This window comes from Oncorhynchus mykiss, chromosome 18 (assembly GCF_013265735.2).
Source record: "Oncorhynchus mykiss isolate Arlee chromosome 18, USDA_OmykA_1.1, whole genome shotgun sequence".
Classification (NCBI taxonomy): Eukaryota; Metazoa; Chordata; class Actinopteri; order Salmoniformes; family Salmonidae; genus Oncorhynchus; species Oncorhynchus mykiss.
This window is the reverse complement of record NC_048582.1, coordinates 54379479-54405246: the sequence shown is the minus strand read 5'-3', so window position 1 is coordinate 54405246 and position 25768 is coordinate 54379479. Positions and strand designations below refer to the sequence as shown.

The 25768-nt window shown below is 46.0% G+C and overlaps 1 protein-coding gene across 8 annotated transcripts in view; it reads right to left on the bottom strand.

Annotated features, from left to right (window-relative positions):
- LOC110496546 (phosphoprotein associated with glycosphingolipid-enriched microdomains 1) overlaps nucleotides 1-25768 on the bottom strand; it is an 87105-nt gene that overhangs the window by 4675 nt on the left and 56662 nt on the right. For 2 of the 8 annotated variants that reach the window (XM_036953274.1, XM_036953276.1), the window contains 7 exons: nucleotides 23075-23124; nucleotides 19175-19401; nucleotides 16763-16814; nucleotides 6793-6895; nucleotides 6204-6391; nucleotides 5524-6027; nucleotides 146-196 (listed from right to left, as the gene is read on the bottom strand). In XM_036953274.1, coding sequence (XP_036809169.1) covers nucleotides 146-196; nucleotides 5524-6027; nucleotides 6204-6391; nucleotides 6793-6895; nucleotides 16763-16814; nucleotides 19175-19341 — 1065 coding nt within the window. In that variant the 5' untranslated portion in view covers nucleotides 19342-19401; nucleotides 23075-23124. The remainder of the gene's footprint in view (nucleotides 1-145; nucleotides 197-5523; nucleotides 6028-6203; nucleotides 6392-6792; nucleotides 6896-16762; nucleotides 16815-19174; nucleotides 19402-23074; nucleotides 23125-25768) is intronic. The other 6 variants (XM_036953275.1, XM_036953277.1, XM_036953279.1 and 3 more) reach the window with 3 other exon arrangements.

The window sequence follows — 25768 nt, the reverse complement described above, 5'->3', positions numbered from 1 at the left end:
AGTGAGCATCGAAGGACTATTTGATTTATGCATCCTTTATTCAACCAGGGAAGTCACAGTTAGACTGACATCTCTTTTTCAAGTGATTCCTAAATAAGCATCAGGACAATAGGGGAATGAGTTCAGTGGAAGGCCACAACCCTACCTCGTTCTCCAACAGCACATGGTTGTGAAGCCCCGGTGAGGGAGAGAGTAACTAGAAGAGAAAACAACACAAACAAGTCCACGCATTACAATATACCAGAACCATGTGTGTTGTGCATACTCCCACCTGAGCTAAGCAGGTGTATGATATGTAATCAATCATTTATGAACAACATTACGGATTAATCAGTTAATACACAATGAGAATTGTAGCGATGTTATTGTGTATAGCTGCTATATACAGTTCCTTATGATTGATGGGGTCATTAATCAACAACACATCGCTGACAGACATCAAAAACACCTTTCTAGGGTGTCAATATCAGAGCTGGTACAGTAGCTAGCTGGCTACTACTTCACGCCTCCTATATGTTGGATGTACTGAGGAATAAGCATGGTTTAAAATCCATTGTTCACTTGGTCAAGGACATATAAGATGTAAATCTTGAGTTAGACAACCCAAGGTTAACCAATGACTTTACATGGGGACTGGTGAGGATGATGATGGGATAACTTGAATGTAGAACCAGAAAAGGTTGACCACTACCATCTATATTCAGCATCATCTATCGTCAGCATCCTCTATATTCAGCATCATCTCTCCATCATCTCCATCTATTTCAGCATCTCTCCATCATTATTCAGCATCGTCCCTCCATCAATATTCAGCATCTCTCCATCAATATTCAGCAACTCTCCATAAATTTTCAGCATCGTCCCTCCCATCTATATTCAGCATCTCTCCATCAATATTCAGCATCTCTCCATCAATATTCAGCATCATCTCTCCATCTATATTCAGCATCTCTCCATCAATATTCAGCATCATCTCTCCATCAATATTCAGCATCTCTCCATCAATATTCATCATCATCTCTCCATCAATATTCAGCATCATCTCTCCATCAATATTCAGCATCTCTCCATCAATATTCATCATCATCTCTCCATCAATATTCATCATCATCATCTCTCCATCAATATTCAGCATCATCTCTCCATCAATATTCAGCATCATCTCTCCATCAATATTCAGCATCTCTCCATCAATATTCATCATCATCTCTCCATCAATATTCAGCATCTCTCCATCAATATTCATCATCATCTCTCCATCAATATTCATCATCATCTCTCCATCAATATTCAGCATCATCTCTCCATCAATATTCAGCATCTCTCCATCAATATTCATCATCATCTCTCCATCTATATTCAGCATCATCTCTCCATCTATATTCAGCATCATCTCTCCATCTATATTCAGCATCATCTCTCCATCAATATTCAGCATCATCTCTCCATCAATATTCAGCATCTCTCCATCAATATTCATCATCATCTCTCCATCAATATTCAGCATCATCTCTCCATCAATATTCAGCATCATCTCTCCATCAATATTCAGCATCTCTCCATCAATATTCAGCATCATCTCTCCATCTATATTCAGCATAATCTCTCCATCTATATTCAGCATCATCTCTCCATCTATATTCAGCATCATCTCTCCATCTATATTCAGCATCATCTCTCCATCAATATTCAGCATCATCTCTCCATCAATATTCAGCATCTCTCCATCAATATTCATCATCATCTCTCCATCAATATTCAGCATCTCTCCATCAATATTCATCATCATCTCTCCATCAATATTCAGCATCATCTCTCCATCTATATTCAGCATCTCTCCATCAATATTCAGCATCATCTCGCAATCTATATTCAGCATCTCTCTGTTACCTCTCCATCAATATTCAGCATCTCTCCATCTATATTCAGCATCATCTCTCCATCAATATTCAGCATCTCTCCATCAATATTCAGCATCATCTCGCAATCTATATTCAGCATCTCTCTGTTACCTCTCCATCAATATTCAGCATCTCTCCATCTATATTCAGCATCATCTCTCCATCCATATTCAGCATCTCTCCTTCATCTCTCCTTTGTTTCTCTCAGAGAGCATTGAATTCATATGGCCTTGGAGCCCAGTGGTGTGGAATCATGAAGAAAGTTCCTGACCCCGTCATCAACAAGCCTCCATGTGTCTCTCATAATGTGAGTCTGCTCTAATTCCTGAATTCCCTGAAGTCTTTGTCCATGTAGCTTAACAAATGAAAGTGCCAGTCCAGTTAAGTAAGTTGTTTCATGACTACAACCAGGAGTTGCTCCTGACTACATGATTTAACCAGGAGAAAACAGGTTCCTAGACATACCAGCCAAGTCACTTGTCTTGAGCACATTAAGGCTGAAAGGTCAGGTCACTTCCATGGTCAGGAAAAACTATGAAAAGTATGCATGTTAAGGCATTCCTTCACTCAGTTAAGACGTCTTATAGATAAGAATGTACACTATATATACACACACAAAAAAATTGTCCGTCCGCGGTTGCAACACAGTTCCAAACTGTCTCTGGAAGCAACGTCAGCACAAGAACGGTTCGTTGGGAGCTTCATGAAATAGGTTTCCATGGCCGAGCAGCCACACACACAAGCCTAAGATCACCGTGCGCAATGCCAAACGTCGGCTGGAGTGGTGTAAAGCTCGCCCACATTTGACTCGAGCTGTGGAAACGCGTTCTCTGGAGTGATGAATCACACTTCACCATCTGGCAGTCTGATGGACGAATCTGGGTTGAGCAGATGCCAGGAGTACGCTACCTACCCCAATGCATTGTGCCAACTGTAAAGTTTGGTGGAGGAGGAATAATGGTCTGGGGCTGTTTTTCATGGTTTGGGCTAGGCCCCTTAGTTCCAAATCTTAACGCTACAGCATACAATGACATTCTAGACAATTCTGTGATTCCAACTTTGTAACAGTTTGGGGCGTCCACATACTTTTGGTCATTTGGTGTATCAAGGCAGTTTGGGGTATGGACTGACAGACAGGACATCTACTATGAGGCTGATGATGGAGGACTGAAGTCTAACATGCCAACGCATCAGTCAGCAAGAGAATATGTGGTTTGGTTTCACATGGGTACACAAACACACACACATACAGGCACACACACATACAGGCACACACACATACAGGCAAACACACATACAGGCAAACACACACAAACATATGCGCGCGCACACACCCCCCCCCACAGGCAAACACACACATACAGGCAAACCCGCACACACACACACACACACACATACAGGCAAACACACACACACACACATACAGGCAAACACACACGCACGCACACGCACACACACACACACACACACACACACACATACAGGCAAACACACACACACACTCTGAATAAAATAAAGCTTTTTCCCTTTGGCGACAGACAACTTGACTGTTGACATGCTGAATATCACAGTTTATCTAAGAAAATGGCCCCTGGTGTACATCACACTAGTGATGGGCAAGGTCAATTACATTTTGTCAGTGTAGAGCAGAAGCTTGTAAGGTCATGGGCAATTAATTTGTCATTTCTGTTTATTATGGCTCAATAGCTGAGTTACAGAGCAGGAGAGGATATTGTATGTGTCATATGTGTGTGTGTGTGTGTGTGTGTGTGAGGGATCTGAGGGTCTACCTTAGGAAGAACCTTTCAGACATAAACACGCAGATGTCCTCCTGTGTACACACACACACACTTGAGTGTCATCCGTCATCTGCCTGGTCTGTCAGACAGAGGAGAGCCTGCCCACAATCAATCTCCTTCCCTCTCCTCCGCTCATCTCTTCTCCCCCTCTCTTCTCTTCTCCGCAACACCATAACAAAAGACACCCACATCCTCTCCTCCACTCTGATCTGCATACATTACCATACACATTACGGTCTGACAAGACAAATCACCAGCCAACCCCAGTCACACCGATGCACCGCCACCGAGAATAAAGAACGTTCTGGGTTAACCTTAAATCAGCTCCAGAGTGTGTGCAAATGTGTGTGTGTCCATATGATTCCATCCGTGCGTGTGTAATATAGAGGTTGTAAAAATAAAATTGGGGGTAGAGACACGTAGAGGAGAATTAATGGTGACTTCAAATTCCAACACGGGAGACGCAATAGGAACATGCTTTTGGGGGTGCAGGTGGCCCAGCACAGCCCTGCGGTTGGTTCAATATTTCATCATATAGCAGGGAGCCAGAGGGTCAAGCTGGGCTAGGCGTCACCTGCTGTCCAATGGTACACTTGTATTACTGATTAGCTAATTGGCTGGAGCTTCAGAGACAAAAGAAGGTTGCTAGGAGAAAAGCCACAAAGGAGGGCTAGACAGACAAGGCTGTGTGTGTGTGTATGGGGGGGTTGTAGTTTGTGTATGTGTCTGTGTACGTGTGCACGTGTGTGTGTGTGTGGGGGGTGTAGTTTGTGTATCTGTGTACGTGTGCGTGGGGGGGGGGGGGGGGTGTAGTTTGTGTATCTGTGTACGTGTGCGTGGGGGGGGGTGTAGTTTGTGTATCTGTGTACGTGTGCGTGGGGGGGTGTAGTTTGTGTATCTGTGTGCGTGTGTGGGGGGGGTGTAGTTTGTGTATCTGTGTACGTGTGTGTGTGTGTGTGTGGGGGGGGGGGGGGGGGGGGTTGTAGTTTGTGTATCAGTGTACGTGTGTGGGGGGAATTGTAGTTTGTGTATCTGTGTACATGTACGTGTGTGTGTGTGTGTGTGGGGGGGGGGTTGTAGTTTGTGTATCTGTGTACATGTACGTGTGTGTGGGGGGGGGGGGGGGGGGGGGAGGTTGTAGTTTGTGTATCTGTGTACATGTACGTGTGTGTGTGGGGGAGGGGGGGGTTGTAGTTTGTGTATCTGTGTACATGTACGTGTGTGTGTGTGTGTGGGGAGGGGGGGGGTTGTAGTTTGTGTATCTGTGTACATGTACGTGTGTGTGTGTGTGGGGGAGGGGGGGGTTGTAGTTTGTGTATCTGTGTACATGTACGTGTGTGTGTGTGTGTGGGGAGGGGGGGGGGGGGTTGTAGTTTGTGTATCTGTGTACATGTACGTGTGTGTGTGTGTGTGTGTGTGTGTGGGGGGTGGGGTTTTAGTTTGTGTATCTGTGTACATGTACGTGTGTGTGCACTTCGTTTTATTACGGGTGACAGGTTCAGTACACATCACTGCATTCTTTACCAGAAGGTAGGTTGGCCCTCTTTGAAGTCTCGCAGGTTGATTCATCGCTGTCTGTTTATTTATAAAGCTCTCACTAAAACTCCCGGCGTACCTAACTTCATTAATAACCTTTAGATCTCTCTCATCGGGTGCAGGAAGTTTGCCAGGGCAAAGGATGCAAATCACTATCTAGTGAAACAATGCATATAGTATTGTGAGGAATAATTAGCGCTGTCGTCCTACTGTCTGTTTACTCAATTTCTCACTTACACACATAGGCGTACACAAACACAGACAGAAACACAGACAACCCTCCTCACCTCTCCGTTGTGAAGTGCTGCCCCCATTACCACCACCCCTCCTGCGTCCATCATGGTAGGCTGGTTGTCGTTCTCATCCAGCACCTTGTCAGGTACAGGCGGGGGTCTGTCCTCCTCCTCGGGCTCCTCTGTGGGGCTTACAGCAGCAGTGATGGTGGCTGAGCGCCTGGCCTCCAGGTCTGCACTGTAACGGCTCTTCTTGTTCAGATCCACCGAGGCGTACTCCACTCCCGCGCACAGGGGCCCCCGCTCCGGAGTGCTGCAGGGGCTGAGGTGGCCATTGTGGAGGGCTGGACGGTGGTGGGAAGGGGGTAGGGGGTTGTGGAGGTGGTGAGGGTGAGGGTCGTCATCGGGGCTGAAGGGGGACGTAGTACCGTGTCCGTTGGGTATACCTACAGCCAGGCTCCCTGGATGGTCCTTCAGCTCTTTGACCGTCTCGTAGAGGGAGTCTTCAACGCTCACGTCACGGGACGCCGTTAAGATGCCGCCTCTCTCCTTCACCACCTAGTTAGTTGATTGAGACAGCTGTCAGTACATTAGGACTAGTCTTCCTGGGTGTTTACTCCAACACAATATAGACAACACAATCCAGTACAGCTATACAATAAAAACAAGAGGACTCATTCCAATAAGTAGCTGAATAAGTACACAGGAACAACAACAATATGAATCCCTAATACCTCGTAGGTGCCGTCTCCAGAGACGGGTAGAGGGGGTTCGCTGGAGGATCCCATCCCCTCCAGGGCGCTGTTGGGTGGGATGCTGGGAAGCTCACGGTCCTGGGGACACTTGGAGCTCCGCAGCTCTGACTGGCTGGACAGCATCTCCTCAGAGGGCTGGGGACTGCTGTCCTGGGTGTCTGTCAACACTGGGAGAGGATGGATGTATCCAATTAAATCCATTTTTTTTAAAGATGAGTTGGGTCGAGTTTAATTGAATTGGACACAACAAAGGGGATAGTGGGTGGGTGGTTATGCCGGGTTAACAGAGAGAGTTTGAGAACCAGGTACTGCAGTGAGGCCTCTTGTATTAGACCACTGCGCCCCTCGGGAGCCCCACGTCACTGCAGTACCTGGTTGGAATCCAGGCTGCATCACATCTGGCCGTGGATTAGATAGCCACAGGTGTGGAAGCCAAATGAATAATCAAGCAAATGTGTAGGGTGAAGGCTAAATGTGGATGTAATGTATTCTGAATGAAAATTCCACTCTCTGAAACTCTCTGACAAACAAATGACACGTGCAGAAGAAGTCATTGTGCGTGTATTACCTGTACCACTGGTTAGTGGGCCGTTGTGTGAACTGCTCACCACTAGGTCAGTCCCTGGGCTGTCCACAGATTGACTTCCGGTAAACGTCTCTCTCTCAGATACCTGTACAATAGAGACAAGGACTAGGTTAGGATGGGTCTATGTGGCACAATATAGACACAGATCTGGGATCAGTTTAACCTAAATCCCTATGTGGTCCTGTGTGGCTCAGTCAGTACACATACAACAAACATATGCGCTCACTGTATTAGAAGTCACTTCGGATAAAAACATCTGCTAGGTAGAGCCAAATACATTACAGACACATGAAATCAGTGTCCTTCTACTCCTCAATCTGAGAGGCTGAGAGCAAATCTAATATATTTACACTTGAATTCATATTAACACCATGACATTGTGGGGGGAGAAACGGACATTGAGCTAGCAGCCACTGCAGGCCTTTGTTTGTTGTTTTTCAGACACCTTCACTGACAGAAAACCAAGGGACAGTGAGCTATATAGCTCTATAGCACCTCCTATTGGCTGTGTCTGGTAATGACTGTTGCTAGGCTGAATCTGATGGAATTCCTACAGACATAGGAGTTAGCTGCGCAGCACTTAGCCTGTCGAGGACAAAGACAACGAGCTTATTTAACCTAATAATGAGACCAGTAATCATGCTGTCGAGTAGAAGACAAAGCCCCTATTTAACCTGTCACTCTGTGACAGACACACCACTGTTTAAGTGAAGTCCTCTTCAATACTTTCACAGGCGAGGCGCAACATTACAGCGTAAAGGTTACTCACCAGATATCCAATCTATCAGATAAAAACGTTTCCATGTCCCTGGAAGTGTGAGCAGAGTGTGTGTGTGTGTGTGTGTGTGTGTGTGTGTGTGTGTGTGTGTGTGTGTGTGTGTGTGTGTGTGTGTGTCACTGTGTGTGTGTGTGTGTGTGTGTGTGTGTGTGTGTGTGTGTCACTGTGTGTGTGTGAAAGAAAAGGTCAATTAAATATTGTGGCTCTGAAAATAGTGATTCTTCTCTGAGAACATTAAAGTCCATATACAGTGCCTTGCGAAAGTATTCGGCCCCCTTGAACTTTGCGACCTTTTGCCACATTTCAGGCTTCAAATATAAAGATATAAAACTGTATTTTTTTGTGAAGAATCAACAACAAGTGGGACACAATCATGAAGTGGAATGACATTTATTGGATATTTCAAACTTTTTTAACAAATCAAAAAATGAAAAATTGGGCGTGCAAAATTATTCAGCCCCTTTACTTTCAGTGCAGCAAACTCTCTACAGAAGTTCAGTGAGGATCTCTGAATGATCCAATGTTGACCTAAATGACTAATGATGATAAATACAATCCACCTGTGTGTAATCAAGTCTCCGTATAAATGCACCTGCACTGTGATAGTCTCAGAGGTCCGTTAAAAGCGCAGAGAGCATCATGAAGAACAAGGAACACACCAGGCAGGTCCGAGATACTGTTGTGAAGAAGTTTAAAGCCGGATTTGCATACAAAAAGATTTCCCAAGCTTTAAACATCCCAAGGAGCACTGTGCAAGCGATAATATTGAAATGGAAGGAGTATCAGACCACTGCAAATCTACCAAGACCTGGCCGTCCCTCTAAACTTTCAGCTCATACAAGGAGAAGACTGATCAGAGATGCAGCCAAGAGGCCCATGATCACTCTGGATGAACTGCAGAGATCTACAGCTGAGGTGGGAGACTCTGTCCATAGGACAACAATCAGTCGTATATTGCACAAATCTGGCCTTTATGGAAGAGTGGCAAGAAGAAAGCCATTTCTTAAAGATATCCATAAAAAGTGTTGTTTAAAGTTTGCCACAAGCCACCTGGGAGACACACCAAACATGTGGAAGAAGGTGCTCTGGTCAGATGAAACCAAAATTGAACTCTTTGGCAACAATGCAAAACGTTATGTTTGGCGTAAAAGCAACACAGCTGATCACTCTGAACACACCATCCCCACTGTCAAACATGGTGGTGGCAGCATCATGGTTTGGTCCTACTTTTCTTCAGCAGGGACAGGGAACATGGTTAAAATTGATGGGAAGATGGATGGAGCCAAATACAGGACCATTCTGGAAGAAAACCTGATGGAGTCTGCAAAAGACCTGAGACTGGGACGGAGATTTGTCTTCCAACAAGACAATGATCCAAAACATAAAGCAAAATCTACAATGGAATGGTTCAAAAATAAACATATCCAGGTGTTAGAATGGCCAAGTCAAAGTCCAGACCTGAATCCAATCGAGAATCTGTGGAAAGAACTGAAAACTGCTGTTCACAAATGCTCTCCATCCAACCTCACTGAGCTCGAGCTGTTTTGCAAGGAGGAATGGGAAAAAATTTCAGTCTCTCGATGTGCAAAACTGATAGACATACCCCAAGCGACTTACAGCTGTAATCGCAGCAAAAGGTGGCGCTACAAAGTATTAACTTAAGGGGGCTGAATAATTTTGCACGCCCAATTTTTCAGTTTTTGATTTGTTAAAAAAGTTTGAAATATCCAATAAATGTCGTTCCACTTCACGATTGTGTCCCACTTGTTGTTGATTCTTCACAAAAAAATACAGTTTTATATCTTTATGTTTGAAGCCTGAAATGTGGCAAAAGGTCGCAAAGTTCAAGGGGGCCGAATACTTTCGCAAGGCACTGTAAAGATACTGCAGACCGAAGTGGAAGACATTCTACCCATCTGGTGTTGTTTCCAGACCACAGTACACAGTCTGTGTGTGTTAGCGTGAGAGAGTGTGTCAGAGTAAATATTTTGACTGCATTCATCACATTAAACTAATACTCCTTCCCCACTCTGGAAGTCATGTCTCCCTTCTGTCTATTCCTTCCTGGATAATGTTGACCTCTGAACTCTTAACCTGGGTCATCATCCCTCCTGTTCTACACCACACTCAGGCAAAGGAGTGGCTACATCTTCCTCTCCCTCTCTCCTCCCTCCTTCTCCGGTCATTATGGATGCTAATGTAAAACTGCCTCATGCTCGACACCCCCTGACACCCAGAGAGAGACACTCACTCGCATGCACACAGGCACATGCACAAACACAAACAGATTCACAACTCACAGCTGTTCTCTCCTCTCCAAGAGTCTAACCCAGCGAGACACCAACTCACAGCTGTTCTCTCCTCTCCAAGAGTCTAACCCAGCGAGACACCAACTCACAGCTGTTCTCTCCTCTCCAAGAGTCTAACCCAGCGAGACACCAACTCACAGCTGTTCTCTCCTCTCCAAGAGTCTAACCCAGCGAGACACCAACTCACAGCTGTTCTCTCCTCTCCAAGAGTCTAACCCAGCGAGACACCAACTCACAGCTGTTCTCTCCTCTCCAAGAGTCTAACCCAGGAAGACACCAACTCACAGCTGTTCTCTCCTCTCCAAGAGTCTAACCCAGGAAGACACCAACTCACAGCAGTTCTCTCCTCTCCAAGAGTCTAACCCAGGAAGACACCAACTCACAGCTGTTCTCTCCTCTCCAAGAGTCTAACCCAGCGAGACACCAACTCACAGCTGTTCTCTCCTCTCCAAGAGTCTAACCCAGGAAGACACCAACTCACAGCTGTTCTCTCCTCTCCAAGAGCCTAACCCAACGAGACACCAACTCACAGCTGTTCTCTCCTCTCCAAGAGTCTAACCCAGGAAGACACCAACTCACAGCTGTTCTCTCCTCTCCAAGAGTCTAACCCAGGAAGACACCGACTCACAGCTGTTCTCTCCTCTCCAAGAGTCTAACCCAGCGAGACACCAACTCACAGCTGTTCTCTCCTCTCCAAGAGTCTAACCCAGCGAGACACCAACTCACAGCTGTTCTCTCCTCTCCAAGAGTCTAACCCAGGAAGACACCAACTCACAGCTGTTCTCTCCTCTCCAAGAGTCTAACCCAGGAAGACACCAACTCACAGCAGTTCTCTCCTCTCCAAGAGTCTAACCCAGGAAGACACCAACTCACAGCTGTTCTCTCCTCTCCAAGAGTCTAACCCAGCGAGACACCAACTCACAGCTGTTCTCTCCTCTCCAAGAGTCTAACCCAGGAAGACACCAACTCACAGCTGTTCTCTCCTCTCCAAGAGCCTAACCCAACGAGACACCAACTCACAGCTGTTCTCTCCTCTCCAAGAGTCTAACCCAGGAAGACACCAACTCACAGCTGTTCTCTCCTCTCCAAGAGTCTAACCCAGGAAGACACCGACTCACAGCTGTTCTCTCCTCTCCAAGAGTCTAACCCAGGAAGACACCAACTCACAGCTGTTCTCTCCTCTCCAAGAGTCTAACCCAGCGAGACACCAACTCACAGCTGTTCTCTCCTCTCCAAGAGTCTAACCCAGGAAGACACCAACTCACAGCTGTTCTCTCCTCTCCAAGAGTCTAACCCAGGAAGACACCGACTCACAGCTGTTCTCTCCTCTCCAAGAGTCTAACCCAGCGAGACACCAACTCACAGCTGTTCTCTCCTCTCCAAGAGTCTAACCCAGGAAGACACCAACTCACAGCTGTTCTCTCCTCTCCAAGAGTCTAACCCAGGAAGACACCGACTCACAGCTGTTCTCTCCTCTCCAAGAGTCTAACCCAGCGAGACACCAACTCACAGCTGTTCTCTCCTCTCCAAGAGTCTAACCCAGGAAGACACCAACTCACAGCTGTTCTCTCCTCTCCAAGAGCCTAACCCAACGAGACACCAACTCACAGCTGTTCTCTCCTCTCCAAGAGTCTAACCCAGGAAGACACCAACTCACAGCTGTTCTCTCCTCTCCAAGAGTCTAACCCAGGAAGACACCGACTCACAGCTGTTCTCTCCTCTCCAAGAGTCTAACCCAGGAAGACACCAACTCACAGCTGTTCTCTCCTCTCCAAGAGTCTAACCCAGCGAGACACCAACTCACAGCTGTTCTCTCCTCTCCAAGAGTCTAACCCAGCGAGACACCAACTCACAGCTGTTCTCTCCTCTCCAAGAGTCTAACCCAGCGAGACACCAACTCACAGCTGTTCTCTCCTCTCCAAGAGTCTAACCCAGGAAGACACCAACTCACAGCTGTTCTCTCCTCTCCAAGAGCCTAACCCAACGAGACACCAACTCACAGCTGTTCTCTCCTCTCCAAGAGTCTAACCCAGGAAGACACCAACTCACAGCTGTTCTCTCCTCTCCAAGAGTCTAACCCAGGAAGACACCGACTCACAGCTGTTCTCTCCTCTCCAAGAGTCTAACCCAGCGAGACACCAACTCACAGCTGTTCTCTCCTCTCCAAGAGTCTAACCCAGCGAGACACCAACTCACAGCTGTTCTCTCCTCTCCAAGAGTCTAACCCAGGAAGACACCAACTCACAGCTGTTCTCTCCTCTCCAAGAGTCTAACCCAGGAAGACACCAACTCACAGCAGTTCTCTCCTCTCCAAGAGTCTAACCCAGGAAGACACCAACTCACAGCTGTTCTCTCCTCTCCAAGAGTCTAACCCAGCGAGACACCAACTCACAGCTGTTCTCTCCTCTCCAAGAGTCTAACCCAGGAAGACACCAACTCACAGCTGTTCTCTCCTCTCCAAGAGCCTAACCCAACGAGACACCAACTCACAGCTGTTCTCTCCTCTCCAAGAGTCTAACCCAGGAAGACACCAACTCACAGCTGTTCTCTCCTCTCCAAGAGTCTAACCCAGCGAGACACCAACTCACAGCTGTTCTCTCCTCTCCAAGAGTCTAACCCAGCGAGACACCAACTCACAGCTGTTCTCTCCTCTCCAAGAGTCTAACCCAGGAAGACACCAACTCACAGCTGTTCTCTCCTCTCCAAGAGTCTAACCCAGGAAGACACCAACTCACAGCAGTTCTCTCCTCTCCAAGAGTCTAACCCAGGAAGACACCAACTCACAGCTGTTCTCTCCTCTCCAAGAGTCTAACCCAGCGAGACACCAACTCACAGCTGTTCTCTCCTCTCCAAGAGTCTAACCCAGGAAGACACCAACTCACAGCTGTTCTCTCCTCTCCAAGAGCCTAACCCAACGAGACACCAACTCACAGCTGTTCTCTCCTCTCCAAGAGTCTAACCCAGGAAGACACCAACTCACAGCTGTTCTCTCCTCTCCAAGAGTCTAACCCAGGAAGACACCGACTCACAGCTGTTCTCTCCTCTCCAAGAGTCTAACCCAGCGAGACACCAACTCACAGCTGTTCTCTCCTCTCCAAGAGTCTAACCCAGCGAGACACCAACTCACAGCTGTTCTCTCCTCTCCAAGAGTCTAACCCAGGAAGACACCAACTCACAGCTGTTCTCTCCTCTCCAAGAGTCTAACCCAGGAAGACACCAACTCACAGCAGTTCTCTCCTCTCCAAGAGTCTAACCCAGGAAGACACCAACTCACAGCTGTTCTCTCCTCTCCAAGAGTCTAACCCAGCGAGACACCAACTCACAGCTGTTCTCTCCTCTCCAAGAGTCTAACCCAGGAAGACACCAACTCACAGCTGTTCTCTCCTCTCCAAGAGCCTAACCCAACGAGACACCAACTCACAGCTGTTCTCTCCTCTCCAAGAGTCTAACCCAGGAAGACACCAACTCACAGCTGTTCTCTCCTCTCCAAGAGTCTAACCCAGGAAGACACCGACTCACAGCTGTTCTCTCCTCTCCAAGAGTCTAACCCAGGAAGACACCAACTCACAGCTGTTCTCTCCTCTCCAAGAGTCTAACCCAGCGAGACACCAACTCACAGCTGTTCTCTCCTCTCCAAGAGTCTAACCCAGGAAGACACCAACTCACAGCTGTTCTCTCCTCTCCAAGAGTCTAACCCAGGAAGACACCGACTCACAGCTGTTCTCTCCTCTCCAAGAGTCTAACCCAGCGAGACACCAACTCACAGCTGTTCTCTCCTCTCCAAGAGTCTAACCCAGGAAGACACCAACTCACAGCTGTTCTCTCCTCTCCAAGAGTCTAACCCAGGAAGACACCGACTCACAGCTGTTCTCTCCTCTCCAAGAGTCTAACCCAGCGAGACACCAACTCACAGCTGTTCTCTCCTCTCCAAGAGTCTAACCCAGGAAGACACCAACTCACAGCTGTTCTCTCCTCTCCAAGAGCCTAACCCAACGAGACACCAACTCACAGCTGTTCTCTCCTCTCCAAGAGTCTAACCCAGGAAGACACCAACTCACAGCTGTTCTCTCCTCTCCAAGAGTCTAACCCAGGAAGACACCGACTCACAGCTGTTCTCTCCTCTCCAAGAGTCTAACCCAGGAAGACACCAACTCACAGCTGTTCTCTCCTCTCCAAGAGTCTAACCCAGCGAGACACCAACTCACAGCTGTTCTCTCCTCTCCAAGAGTCTAACCCAGGAAGACACCAACTCACAGCTGTTCTCTCCTCTCCAAGAGCCTAACCCAACGAGACACCAACTCACAGCTGTTCTCTCCTCTCCAAGAGCCTAACCCAGCGAGACACCAACTCACAGCTGTTCTCTCCTCTCCAAGAGTCTAACCCAGGAAGACACCAACTCACAGCTGTTCTCTCCTCTCCAAGAGCCTAACCCAACGAGACACCAACTCACAGCTGTTCTCTCCTCTCCAAGAGTCTAACCCAGGAAGACACCAACTCACAGCTGTTCTCTCCTCTCCAAGAGTCTAACCCAGGAAGACACCGACTCACAGCTGTTCTCTCCTCTCCAAGAGTCTAACCCAGGAAGACACCAACTCACAGCTGTTCTCTCCTCTCCAAGAGTCTAACCCAGCGAGACACCAACTCACAGCTGTTCTCTCCTCTCCAAGAGTCTAACCCAGCGAGACACCAACTCACAGCTGTTCTCTCCTCTCCAAGAGTCTAACCCAGCGAGACACCAACTCACAGCTGTTCTCTCCTCTCCAAGAGTCTAACCCAGGAAGACACCAACTCACAGCTGTTCTCTCCTCTCCAAGAGCCTAACCCAACGAGACACCAACTCACAGCTGTTCTCTCCTCTCCAAGAGTCTAACCCAGGAAGACACCAACTCACAGCTGTTCTCTCCTCTCCAAGAGTCTAACCCAGGAAGACACCGACTCACAGCTGTTCTCTCCTCTCCAAGAGTCTAACCCAGCGAGACACCAACTCACAGCTGTTCTCTCCTCTCCAAGAGTCTAACCCAGCGAGACACCAACTCACAGCTGTTCTCTCCTCTCCAAGAGTCTAACCCAGGAAGACACCAACTCACAGCTGTTCTCTCCTCTCCAAGAGTCTAACCCAGGAAGACACCAACTCACAGCAGTTCTCTCCTCTCCAAGAGTCTAACCCAGGAAGACACCAACTCACAGCTGTTCTCTCCTCTCCAAGAGTCTAACCCAGCGAGACACCAACTCACAGCTGTTCTCTCCTCTCCAAGAGTCTAACCCAGGAAGACACCAACTCACAGCTGTTCTCTCCTCTCCAAGAGCCTAACCCAACGAGACACCAACTCACAGCTGTTCTCTCCTCTCCAAGAGTCTAACCCAGGAAGACACCAACTCACAGCTGTTCTCTCCTCTCCAAGAGTCTAACCCAGGAAGACACCGACTCACAGCTGTTCTCTCCTCTCCAAGAGTCTAACCCAGGAAGACACCAACTCACAGCTGTTCTCTCCTCTCCAAGAGTCTAACCCAGCGAGACACCAACTCACAGCTGTTCTCTCCTCTCCAAGAGTCTAACCCAGGAAGACACCAACTCACAGCTGATCTCTCCTCTCCAAGAGTCTAACCCAGGAAGACACCAACTCACAGCTGTTCTCTCCTCTCCAAGAGTCTAACCCAGGAAGACACCAACTCACAGCTGTTCTCTCCTCTCCAAGAGTCTAACCCAGGAAGACACCGACTCACAGCTGTTCTCTCCTCTCCAAGAGTCTAACCCAGGAAGACACCAACTCACAGCTGTTCTCTCCTCTCCAAGAGTCTAACCCAGCGAGACACCAACTCACAGCTGTTCTCTCCTCTCCAAGAGTCTAACGCAGCGAGACACCAACTCACAGCTGTTCTCTCCTCTCCAAGAGCCTAACCCAACGAGACACCAACTCACAGCTGTTCTCTCCTCTCCAAGAGTCTAACCCAGGAAGACACCGACTCACAGCTGTTCTCTCCTCTCCAAGAGTCTAACCCAGGAAGACACCAACTCACAGCTGTTCTCTCCTCTCCAAGAGCCTAACCCAGCGAGACACCAACTCACAGCTGTTCTCTCCTCTCCAAGAGTTTAACCCAGGAAGACACCAACTCACAGCTGTTCTCTCCTCTCCAAGAGTCTAACCCAGGAAGACACCGACTCACAGCTGTTCTCTCCTCTCCAAGAGTCTAACCCAGGAAAACACAGACTCACAGCTGTTCTCTCCTCTCCAAGAGTCTAACCCAGCGAGACACCAACTCACAGCTGTTCTCTCCTCTCCAAGAGCCTAACCCAGGAAGACACCAACTCACAGCTGTTCTCTCCTCTCCTAGAGTCTAACCCAGCGAGACACCAACTCACAGCTGTTCTCTCCTCTCCAAAAGCCTAACCCAGGAAGACACCAACTCACAGCTGTTCTCTCCTCTCCTAGAGTCTAACCCAGCGAGACACCATCTCACAGCTGTTCTCTCCTCTCCAAGAGCCTAACCCAGCGAGACACCAACTCACAGCTGATCTCTCCTCTCCAAGAGCCTAACCCAGCGAGACACCAACTCACAGCTGTTCTCTCCTCTCCAAGAGTCTAACCCAGGAAGACATCAACTCAACCATTCTGCTAGACAAGTTGCCTCTGACATGTTCTCTCCCACTTTTCATTGACTAACCCTGTATCCCACAAGGCCAACCCTCACTCATAGAAGTGTTGAGAGGAATGTCTTGACAGAAAATGAAAGGAGGAACTCTCAGATTTCTATTCAGCACTTCAGCAGAATAACTTAGACTTGCCGTTTCAATTTAAGGAAGCGAGAGAACCCTTTAAAAGAGGGAAAAGAGGAAAGGGAGGAGGACGACTTCAGACAGACTCACTCCATTCATGAGGTTCTCATGGTCTCCTGGGCGGCCATTGGATTTATTTTGCCTGGAGAAGAAGAAGGAAGAAGATGATTAAAGCTTTGACTTTGTCTGTTTGGAGGTTATGTATGGACTCAACTACAGTCTACAGAAGACTGTAATAATGCAGTCTATTATGCAGACACCCAACTGTGTTAGTCTGTCTGCCGGTACCAAAGTGAGAATGTGATTAATAAACTATATTACAGTACAGTATAACTACAGTGCCTTCAGTGTTCACAGCCCTTGACTTACTCTATATTTTGTTGTGTTACAGACTGAATAAAACATAGATTTTTTTTGTTTTGTTTTTGTCACCAATCTACACACAATACTCCAAATGATTTTTAGAAATGTCTGCAAAAGTATTCACACACCTGAGTCAATACATGTTAGAATCACCTTTGGCAGTGATTACAGCAGTGAGTCTTTCTGGGTAAGTCTCTAAGAGCTTTCCACACCTGGATTGGCAGTGATTACAGCAGTGAGTCTTTCTGGGTAAGTCTCTAAGAGCTTTCCACACCTGGATTGGCAGTGATTACAGCTGTGAGTCTTTCTGGGTAAGTCTCTAAGAGCTTTCCACACCTGGATTGGCAGTGATTACAGCTGTGAGTCTTTCTGGGTAAGTCTCTAAGAGCTTTCCACACCTGGATTGGCAGTGATTACAGCTGTGAGTCTTTCTGGGTAAGTCTCTAAGAGCTTTCCACACCTGGATTGGCAGTGATTACAGCTGTGAGTCTTTCTGGGTAAGTCTCTAAGAGCTTTCCACACCTGGATTGGCAGTGATTACAGCTGTGAGTCTTTCTGGGTAAGTCTCTAAGAGCTTTCCACACCTGGATTGGCAGTGATTACAGCTGTGAGTCTTTCTGGGTAAGTCTCTAAGAGCTTTCCACACCTGGATTGGCAGTGATTACAGCTGTGAGTCTTTCTGGGTAAGTCTCTAAGAGCTTTCCACACCTGGATTGGCAGTGATTACAGCTGTGAGTCTTTCTGGGTAAGTCTCTAAGAGCTTTCCACACCTGGATTGGCAGTGATTACAGCTGTGAGTCTTTCTGGGTAAGTCTCTAAGAGCTTTCCACACCTGGATTGTGCAACATTTGCACATTATGCTTTAAAAAATTCTTCAAGCTCTTTTACATTATTGATCATTGCTTGACAGCCATGTTCAAGTATTGCGATAGATTGGCAAGACTAACTAGGCCACTCTGGAACATTCAATGTCGTCTTGGTAAGCAACTCCAGTGTATATTTGGCCTTGTTTAAGGTTATTGTCCTGCTGAAATGTACATTTATCTCCCAGTGTCTGTTGGAAAGCAGACTGAACCAGGTTTTCGTCTACGATTTTGCCTGTGCTTAGCTCCATTCCGCTGATCTTTTTCCTAAAAAAGTCCACAGTCATTGACAATGACAAGCATACCCATAATAGGATGCAATCTCCACCATGTTTGAAAATATGAACAGTGGTGCTTAGTGATGTGTTGTATTGGATTTGCCTCAAACATAACACGTTGTAATCAGGACAAAAAGGGAATTGCTTTGCCACGTTGTTTTGCAGTATTACTTATTGCAAACAGGATGCATGTCTTTGAAGATGTTTTATCTGTACAGGCTTCCTTCTTTTCACTCTGAAATGTATGTTAGTATTGTGAAGCAACTACAATGTTGTTGATCCATCCTTAGCAATCATATAACACAACCATTAAACTCTGGAATTGTTTTAAAGTCATCATTGGCCCCGTGTTGAAATCCCTGAGCAGTTTCCTTACTCTCCGGCAACGGAGTTAGGAAGGACGCCAGTATCTTTTTAGTGACTGGGTGTATTGATACACCATCCAAAGTGTCATTAATAAATTCCCTATGCTCAAAGGGATATTCATGCTTTTTTATTTTTTATTTACCCATCTACCTATAGGTGCCCTTTGCGAGGAATTGGAAAACTTCCCTGGTCTTTGTGGTTGAATCTGTGTTTGAAATTAAGTGCTTGATTGAGGGACGTTACAGAGAGTTGTATGTGTGTGTTATAGAGATGAGGTAGTCATTCAAAAATCATGTTAAAAACAATTATTGCACACAGTGATTCCATGCAACTTCTGTGAATTGTTGAGCAAATGTTTATCTCCTGAACTTATTTAGGCTTTCCATAACAAAGGGTTGAAGATGTATTAACTCAATACATTTTAGCTTTTCATTTGTAATTAATTGCTACAAATTTCTGAAGAATTTATACTTTGACATAATGGGGTATTGTGTGTAGATCAGTGACACAACATCTTTTAAATTCAGGTTGTAACACAACAAGATGTGGACAAAGTCAAGGGGCGTGAATACTTTCTGAAGGCAAGTAAAACGACAGTATTCATGCATTTCATTTTATTGTGTCCCACTCACCCCTGGCAGCTGGCACACAGCTGCAGTAGCAGTGAGAGAAGCACGATGGCAGAGATGGCCATCAGGGTGACCACAAGGACCAGCGGCTCGCTGCCTAACGATGTCGCCATGGAGACCCCTGACCCCACGACCCCCGGCCCTAACAAGGCACTGAGCACCGGAGCCATGATGCATCACACTCTGGGAGGGGACCTGCTAGCAAGAGGGCATCACACACAGGGGACCTGCTAGCAGGAGGGGGGGGGGGGGGGACATCAACACAGTGGCATCAAAAGAATAGTGCACAAGGTCATTGATCATGGAAGACACCTGTGAGCCACATCTGACTCAGGTTCTTTCTCTTCATTCTTTACCGACCATAACAGGTTCATTCTCTTCATTCTATACCGACCATAACAGGTTCATTCTCTTCATTCTATACCGACCATAACAGGTTCATTCTCTTCATTCTATACCGACCATAACAGGTTCATTCTCTTCATTCTATACCGACCATAACAGGTTCATTCTCTTCATTCTATACCGACCATAACAGGTTCATTCTCTTCATTCTATACCGACCATAACAGGTTCATTCTCTTCATTCTATACCGACCATAACAGGTTCATTCTCTTCATTCTATACCGACCATAACAGGTTCATTCTCTTCATTCTATACCGACCATAACAGGTTCATTCTCTTCATTCTATACCGACCATAACAGGTTCATTCTCTTCATTCTCACTCTTCTCTACTGGTCATAAAAGTAATTTGCAGTGCTCTTCCATGACTATATACATCTATATACTATAGTTACATTGAGTTATGTTGCCACTTTCCAAATCATAAAATCATCATCCTTTAATGCAAAATGTGTCTTTTGTCTAATATATTTTTCGTTATGTGTAGGACCCAACTAAGACTGTAGTCATCGGCGTTGGCTGATGGGTATCCTAATAAATCAAATCAAAAATGGAATCCAATAGAAGACATTCTAATATCATTACAGTGGATCTTAATTCATCATATAGCGCTTCAATCTGTTACTGTTGTGCTATTACAGATCTGCCTAGTTCTCATGCAGTTGTTGCAATGTAGTGCAATGTTTTAAAACAGCCACAAGGGGGCAAGCCAGTGCAGACACAGACTGCAATGCAGGCAATGAGGGTCATACTATGTGCTACAGACACGCTGCAGTCTCCTCACTCAGAGAACACTACAGAACTTGCGTACTGCGCATGTAATAAGTAACCTCCCCACGTAAGCCATATTTGCCTGAATGCTATCCAAGAGGGTTAGGCTTAATTCAAATCAAATGAAGTGTTATTCATCACATGCTTCGTAAAAGCTTACTTACGAGCCATTCCCAACAACGCAGAGATAAAGAAAATAGAAAAGTAAAACACATAATAATAAAAGCAATAATAAATACACAATGAGTAAGGATAATTTGTCTCTATACAGGGGGTACCAGTACCGAATCCATGTGCATATAACTAGGAATAAAGTGACAGATAATACACGCCAGCTGCAGCGTATGTGATGAGTCAAAGCAGTGTTACTGTACGCAGTACCCTCAGTAGCACCTTGCGGTCGAATGCGAAGCATTTGCCATACCAGGCAGTGATGCAGCCAGCCAGGATGTTCTCAATGGTGCAGCTGTAGAGCGTTTTGAGGGCCCATCCCAAATGTTTCAGCCTCCAGAGGGGGAAGAGGCGTTGTCATGCATTCTTCACCACTGTGTTGGTGTGTGTGGACCATGTTAATTCCTGAGTGATGTGGACACTGAGGAGCTTGAAGCTCTCGACCCGCTCCACTACAGCCCCATCGATGAATGGGTGACTGCTTGGCCCTCTGTTTCCTGTAGTCCACGATCAGCTCCTTTGTCTTGCTGACTTTGAGGGAGAGGTTGTTGTCCTGGCAGTCTCTGACCTCCTCCCTATAGTCTCATCGTCGTCGGGGATCAGGCCTACCACCATTGTGTTGTCGGCAAACTTAATGATGGTGTTGGGAGTCGTGCGTGGAAATGCAGTCTTGGGTGAACAGGGAGTACAGGAAGGGACTAAGCACGCACCCCTGAGGGGTCCCTGTGTTGAGGGTCAGCGTGGTGGGTATGTTGTTGCCTACCCTCCCCACCTGGGGGAAGCCGTGAGGAATGGCACCCTTCTCCAGAATGATTTAAATAAGCCAGAGAGGTTGTGTGGCCCAGATGGCTGGCAGCCCTGAGTGTTGCTAAGGACTGGGCACTGCATCTCTCTATCTATGTGTGTGTTTATGTCTGTGTTTATGTGTGCATATATCTGTGTGTATGTACAGTACCAGTCAAAAGTTTGGACACACCTACCCTACTCACCTACTGGTATTTCTTAATTTTTACTATTTTCTACATTGTAGAATAATAGTGAAAACATCAAAACTATGAAATAACACAAATGGAATCATGTAGTAACCAAAAAAGGCTAGGGGGCACTATTTTCACGTCGGGATGAAAAGTGTGCCCAAAGTAAACTGCCTGCTACTCAGGCCCAGAAGCTAGGTTATGCATATTATTTGTTTTAAAAAACACTAGAAAAGTAGAAGTAGAAGTATAAAACACTGAAGTTTCTAAAACTGTTTGAAAACTGTTTGAATGATGTCAGTGAGTATAACATAACTTATTTGAATGCCAAGAGTGTGCAAAGCTGTCATCAAGGCAAAGGGTGGCTACTTTGAAGAATCTTAAAATATTATTGGTTACTACATGATTCCACATGTGTTATTTCATAGTTTTGATGTCTTCAATATTATTCTACAATGTAGAAAATAGTAAAAATAAAGAAAATCCCTTGAATGAGTAGGTGTCCAAACTTTACACTGGTACTGAGTGCACGTACGTACAATCAGTAGCAGTGTAAAGTTTGGACACCTACACACATACACACACCTACACACACACACACACACACACACACACACACACACACACACACACACACACACACACACACACACACACACACACACACACACACACACACACACACACACACACACACACACACACACACACACACACACACACACACACACACACACACACACACTATTTGTGTGGGGCAGGGAGAGAGAGGGAGGAAGAGAGAGAGGTAGAAAAGGAGGGCCTCAGAGACAGAAGAAAGAGGGTAGCTCTTTGCTCTAACTAACCTTGACCTTCCCTTTTCAATCAGTCAAGCAGACAGCAGTAACAGAACAGAGAAGAAGAGCCAAACATACGTCCAAAGTGATGTGTGTTTACTAGGGCCGGTATTGTGATACTCGTACTAGTATCGTGGCAATGAAACAAAACGCAAAGCGGAGAACAGCCCTAATGTTGGAAACAAACATCATTATGTTGTCATCCAGTCACATTTTTGTATTTTCCAAGCTATAGTGCACACTATTTGACATACAGTAGGTTTTTAAAGGACCAAAGAGTTTTGTGTGCTTCGTGTTTCCATTTTTGCCAAGGAAAAAATAATACTGGTATTTATGTGGGTCTGAAAAGTCCTCTTGCCACTCTGCTCCTATGCAAATGCAGTTGTGGAGCATGGGAGCTAACATCAGGCCAGTATTGTGTAGCAGAAACAACACGCACACACAGAGAGTGTGTGGTGTGAAACTCTAGCCAGTAGCAGAGTGAAAACCAACCCCTGCTTCAGTGTCAACATGTCATCATAGGACATAAAAACACCCACCAAATGATTATTATTAGAATGATCAGCTCTCAGTTGTGAAGACTAAAGACCAGTGCTGAGAAGTGACACCAAGGGGCTACGTATGTAAACATACATACTATAAATAAACTAGTCTTTAAATGTCACTTTCAGTGCCAGAGTGAGAAATATACACTTTTATCACTCCTGTGAGTTACAGTGCAAGCAGAATGTAAACAGAACCTTACCTTGACACCTTGGTTACACAGGCTGTGGTTATTCACGAGCTCGTCCTTGCCTGCAGAGAGGAGAGAGGGGAGTTACTAGCTATGGAAAGTAGTGTGGTGGTGTAGAGCAGAGCACTGCAGAACGTACAGCAGGGTGGGGTATAATATCATGCATGGATGGCATACAGAAATGTATACAGTGACTGAGATGATAATGACTGTGTGACATCATCCCACTGCATTCTATGTATCCTCTGGGATGTGATCGGTCTGTCCCTGATTCTCAACAGACAGAGGAGAGGACACCTACTGGAGAGGAACAACACATAACAGTGGGCTATAACTGTTCCATCTATAACAGCTCACTGTGGCAACTGAGGCCTACCTCAAGTCTCCGCACTAAATGACTCACCCCACAACTTCTGAAAACACAAGCATGACAAACATCAAGATTGGGCTTTGATAAAAATTCAGATGGGCTCTTGATTTTCTGGTTTGTCCAGAAAGCTGGTTTATGGGTCATAGGGAGTATCCATAGGGAGTATATTTATGCCATGTTATCTCCTAACTTTTGCAACACACGGAGGCTCTATGACTGTAGCCTATTGCCACTTTGATGACTTATAACTGGCCAACAAAAAGCTACACGAGCCACGCTCCACTCTCATGAAAAGCAAGAGCATCAGCATAAATGATACAATTTCTCTCTATCTTCTTTCTCTATACTGCAACAGTCGTGTTCAGATCTGTACCTTTCTGAACAAGTCAGTTAAAATGACAAATAGCCAAGATTCTTAAAATTACAAATACCCGAGACCCGTGACAATCATATCAGATTAACCCATACCCGTGACATTATTTAGAATTCTGGATGTGGACCCGCTACGGTCCGAGATCGAGATTCGGGTATCTCTAGTGTGTGCCTCTCTCTCTGTAGGCTTGTGAGAGACACACACATAGCAGATAATTACAGACTGAATACCGTCATGTCACTATGGCAACTCTATATTCTCCCCCACCCCTTCATGATTATTTATGGTTTGCGGGCAACAATTATAGAAATGTTTTAATCATGTTTCCCTGAACAGCACTGAGTGAAGGGACACAGGTGGAAGAATGATGATGACGAGGTTCGAGCTCCATCCGACCAAGAATAGTAACTCTCATCCCCTTCCCTAGTCCAAGAATATTAACTCTCCTCCCCTTCCCTAGTCCAAGAATAGTAACTCTCATCCCCTTCTCTAGTCCAAGAATATTAACACTCATCCCCTTCCCTAGTCCAAGAATAGTAACTCTCATCCCCTTCCCTAGTCCAAGAATAGTAACTCTCATCCCCTTCCCTAGTCCAAGAATAGTAACTCTCATCCCCTTCCCTAGTCCAAGAATAGTAACTCTCATCCCCTTCATTAGTCCAAGAATAGTAACTCTCATCCCCTTCCCTAGTCCAAGAATAGTAACTCTCATCCCCTTCTCTAGTCCAAGAATAGTAACTCTCATCCCCTTCACCAGTCCAAGAATAGTAACTCTCCTTCCCTTCCCTAGTCCAAGAATAGTAACTCTCATCCCCTTCCCTAGTCCAAGAATAGTAACTCTCATTCCATTCCCTAGTCCAAGAATAGTAACTCTCATCCCCTTCTCTAGTCCAAGAATAGTAACTCTCCTTCCCTTCCTTAGTCCAAGAATAGTAACTCTCATCCCCTTCCCTAGTCCAAGAATAGTAACTCTCATCCCCTTCCCTAGTCCAAGAATAGTAACTCTCATCCCCTTCATTAGTCCAAGAATAGTAACTCTCCTTCCCTTCCCTAGTCCAAGAATAGTAACTCTCATCCCCTTCCCTAGTCCAAGAATAGTAACTCTCATCCCCTCCCCTAGTCCAAGAATCGTAACTCTCCTTCCCTTCCCTAGTCCAAGAATAGTAACTCTCATCCCCTTCATTAGTCCAAGAATAGTAACTCTCATCCCCTTCCCTAGTCCAAGAATAGTAACTCTCATCCCCTTCTCTAGTCCAAGAATAGTAACTCTCATCCCCTTCCCTAGTCCAAGAATAGTAGCTCTCATCCCCTTCTCTAGTCCAAGAATATTAACTCTCATCCCCTTCCCTAGTCCAAGAATAGTAACTCTCATCCCCTTCCCTAGTCCAATAATAGTAACTCTCCTTCCCTTCCTTAGTCCAAGAATAGTAACTCTCATCCCCTTCCCTAGTCCATTATGCATTTTGTCCTTTACAAGCCTATAACACCAACAACTTAAATAATTTAAGTTAATATACAATCAAACGAGGATATCTATGTGAAGCTAACTCGGAAGAAAAGCAGAATAACTCTTCCATCTCATCTTCTTCCCAGTCTGTCCAAAGACACCAAAGACAGCTACATTATTTCATATATTTTATACTGTGAAAAACCACCTTCCTGACCTCTGTGTGAGACTAAATGAACCCAGCAGCAATAAGCCCCAAGCCACAGAGAGAGTGCTCTCCTCTCCTGCCTGAAACAAGAAAGCACTCCACACTCCAGTCTTAATAGGAGAAAAACAGAGTCTTGGAAGAGAGAGAAAGAATCGAGAGAACATTCTATTCCCTGCCATAGAAAATAACAAAATGGAAAAGCCATTTAAAGTAGGAATGTGTTTGGACTGCAGCGGAGAGGCCTCCTACTTTTGGCCCAGCAAACACACACACACACACACACACACACACACACACACACACACACA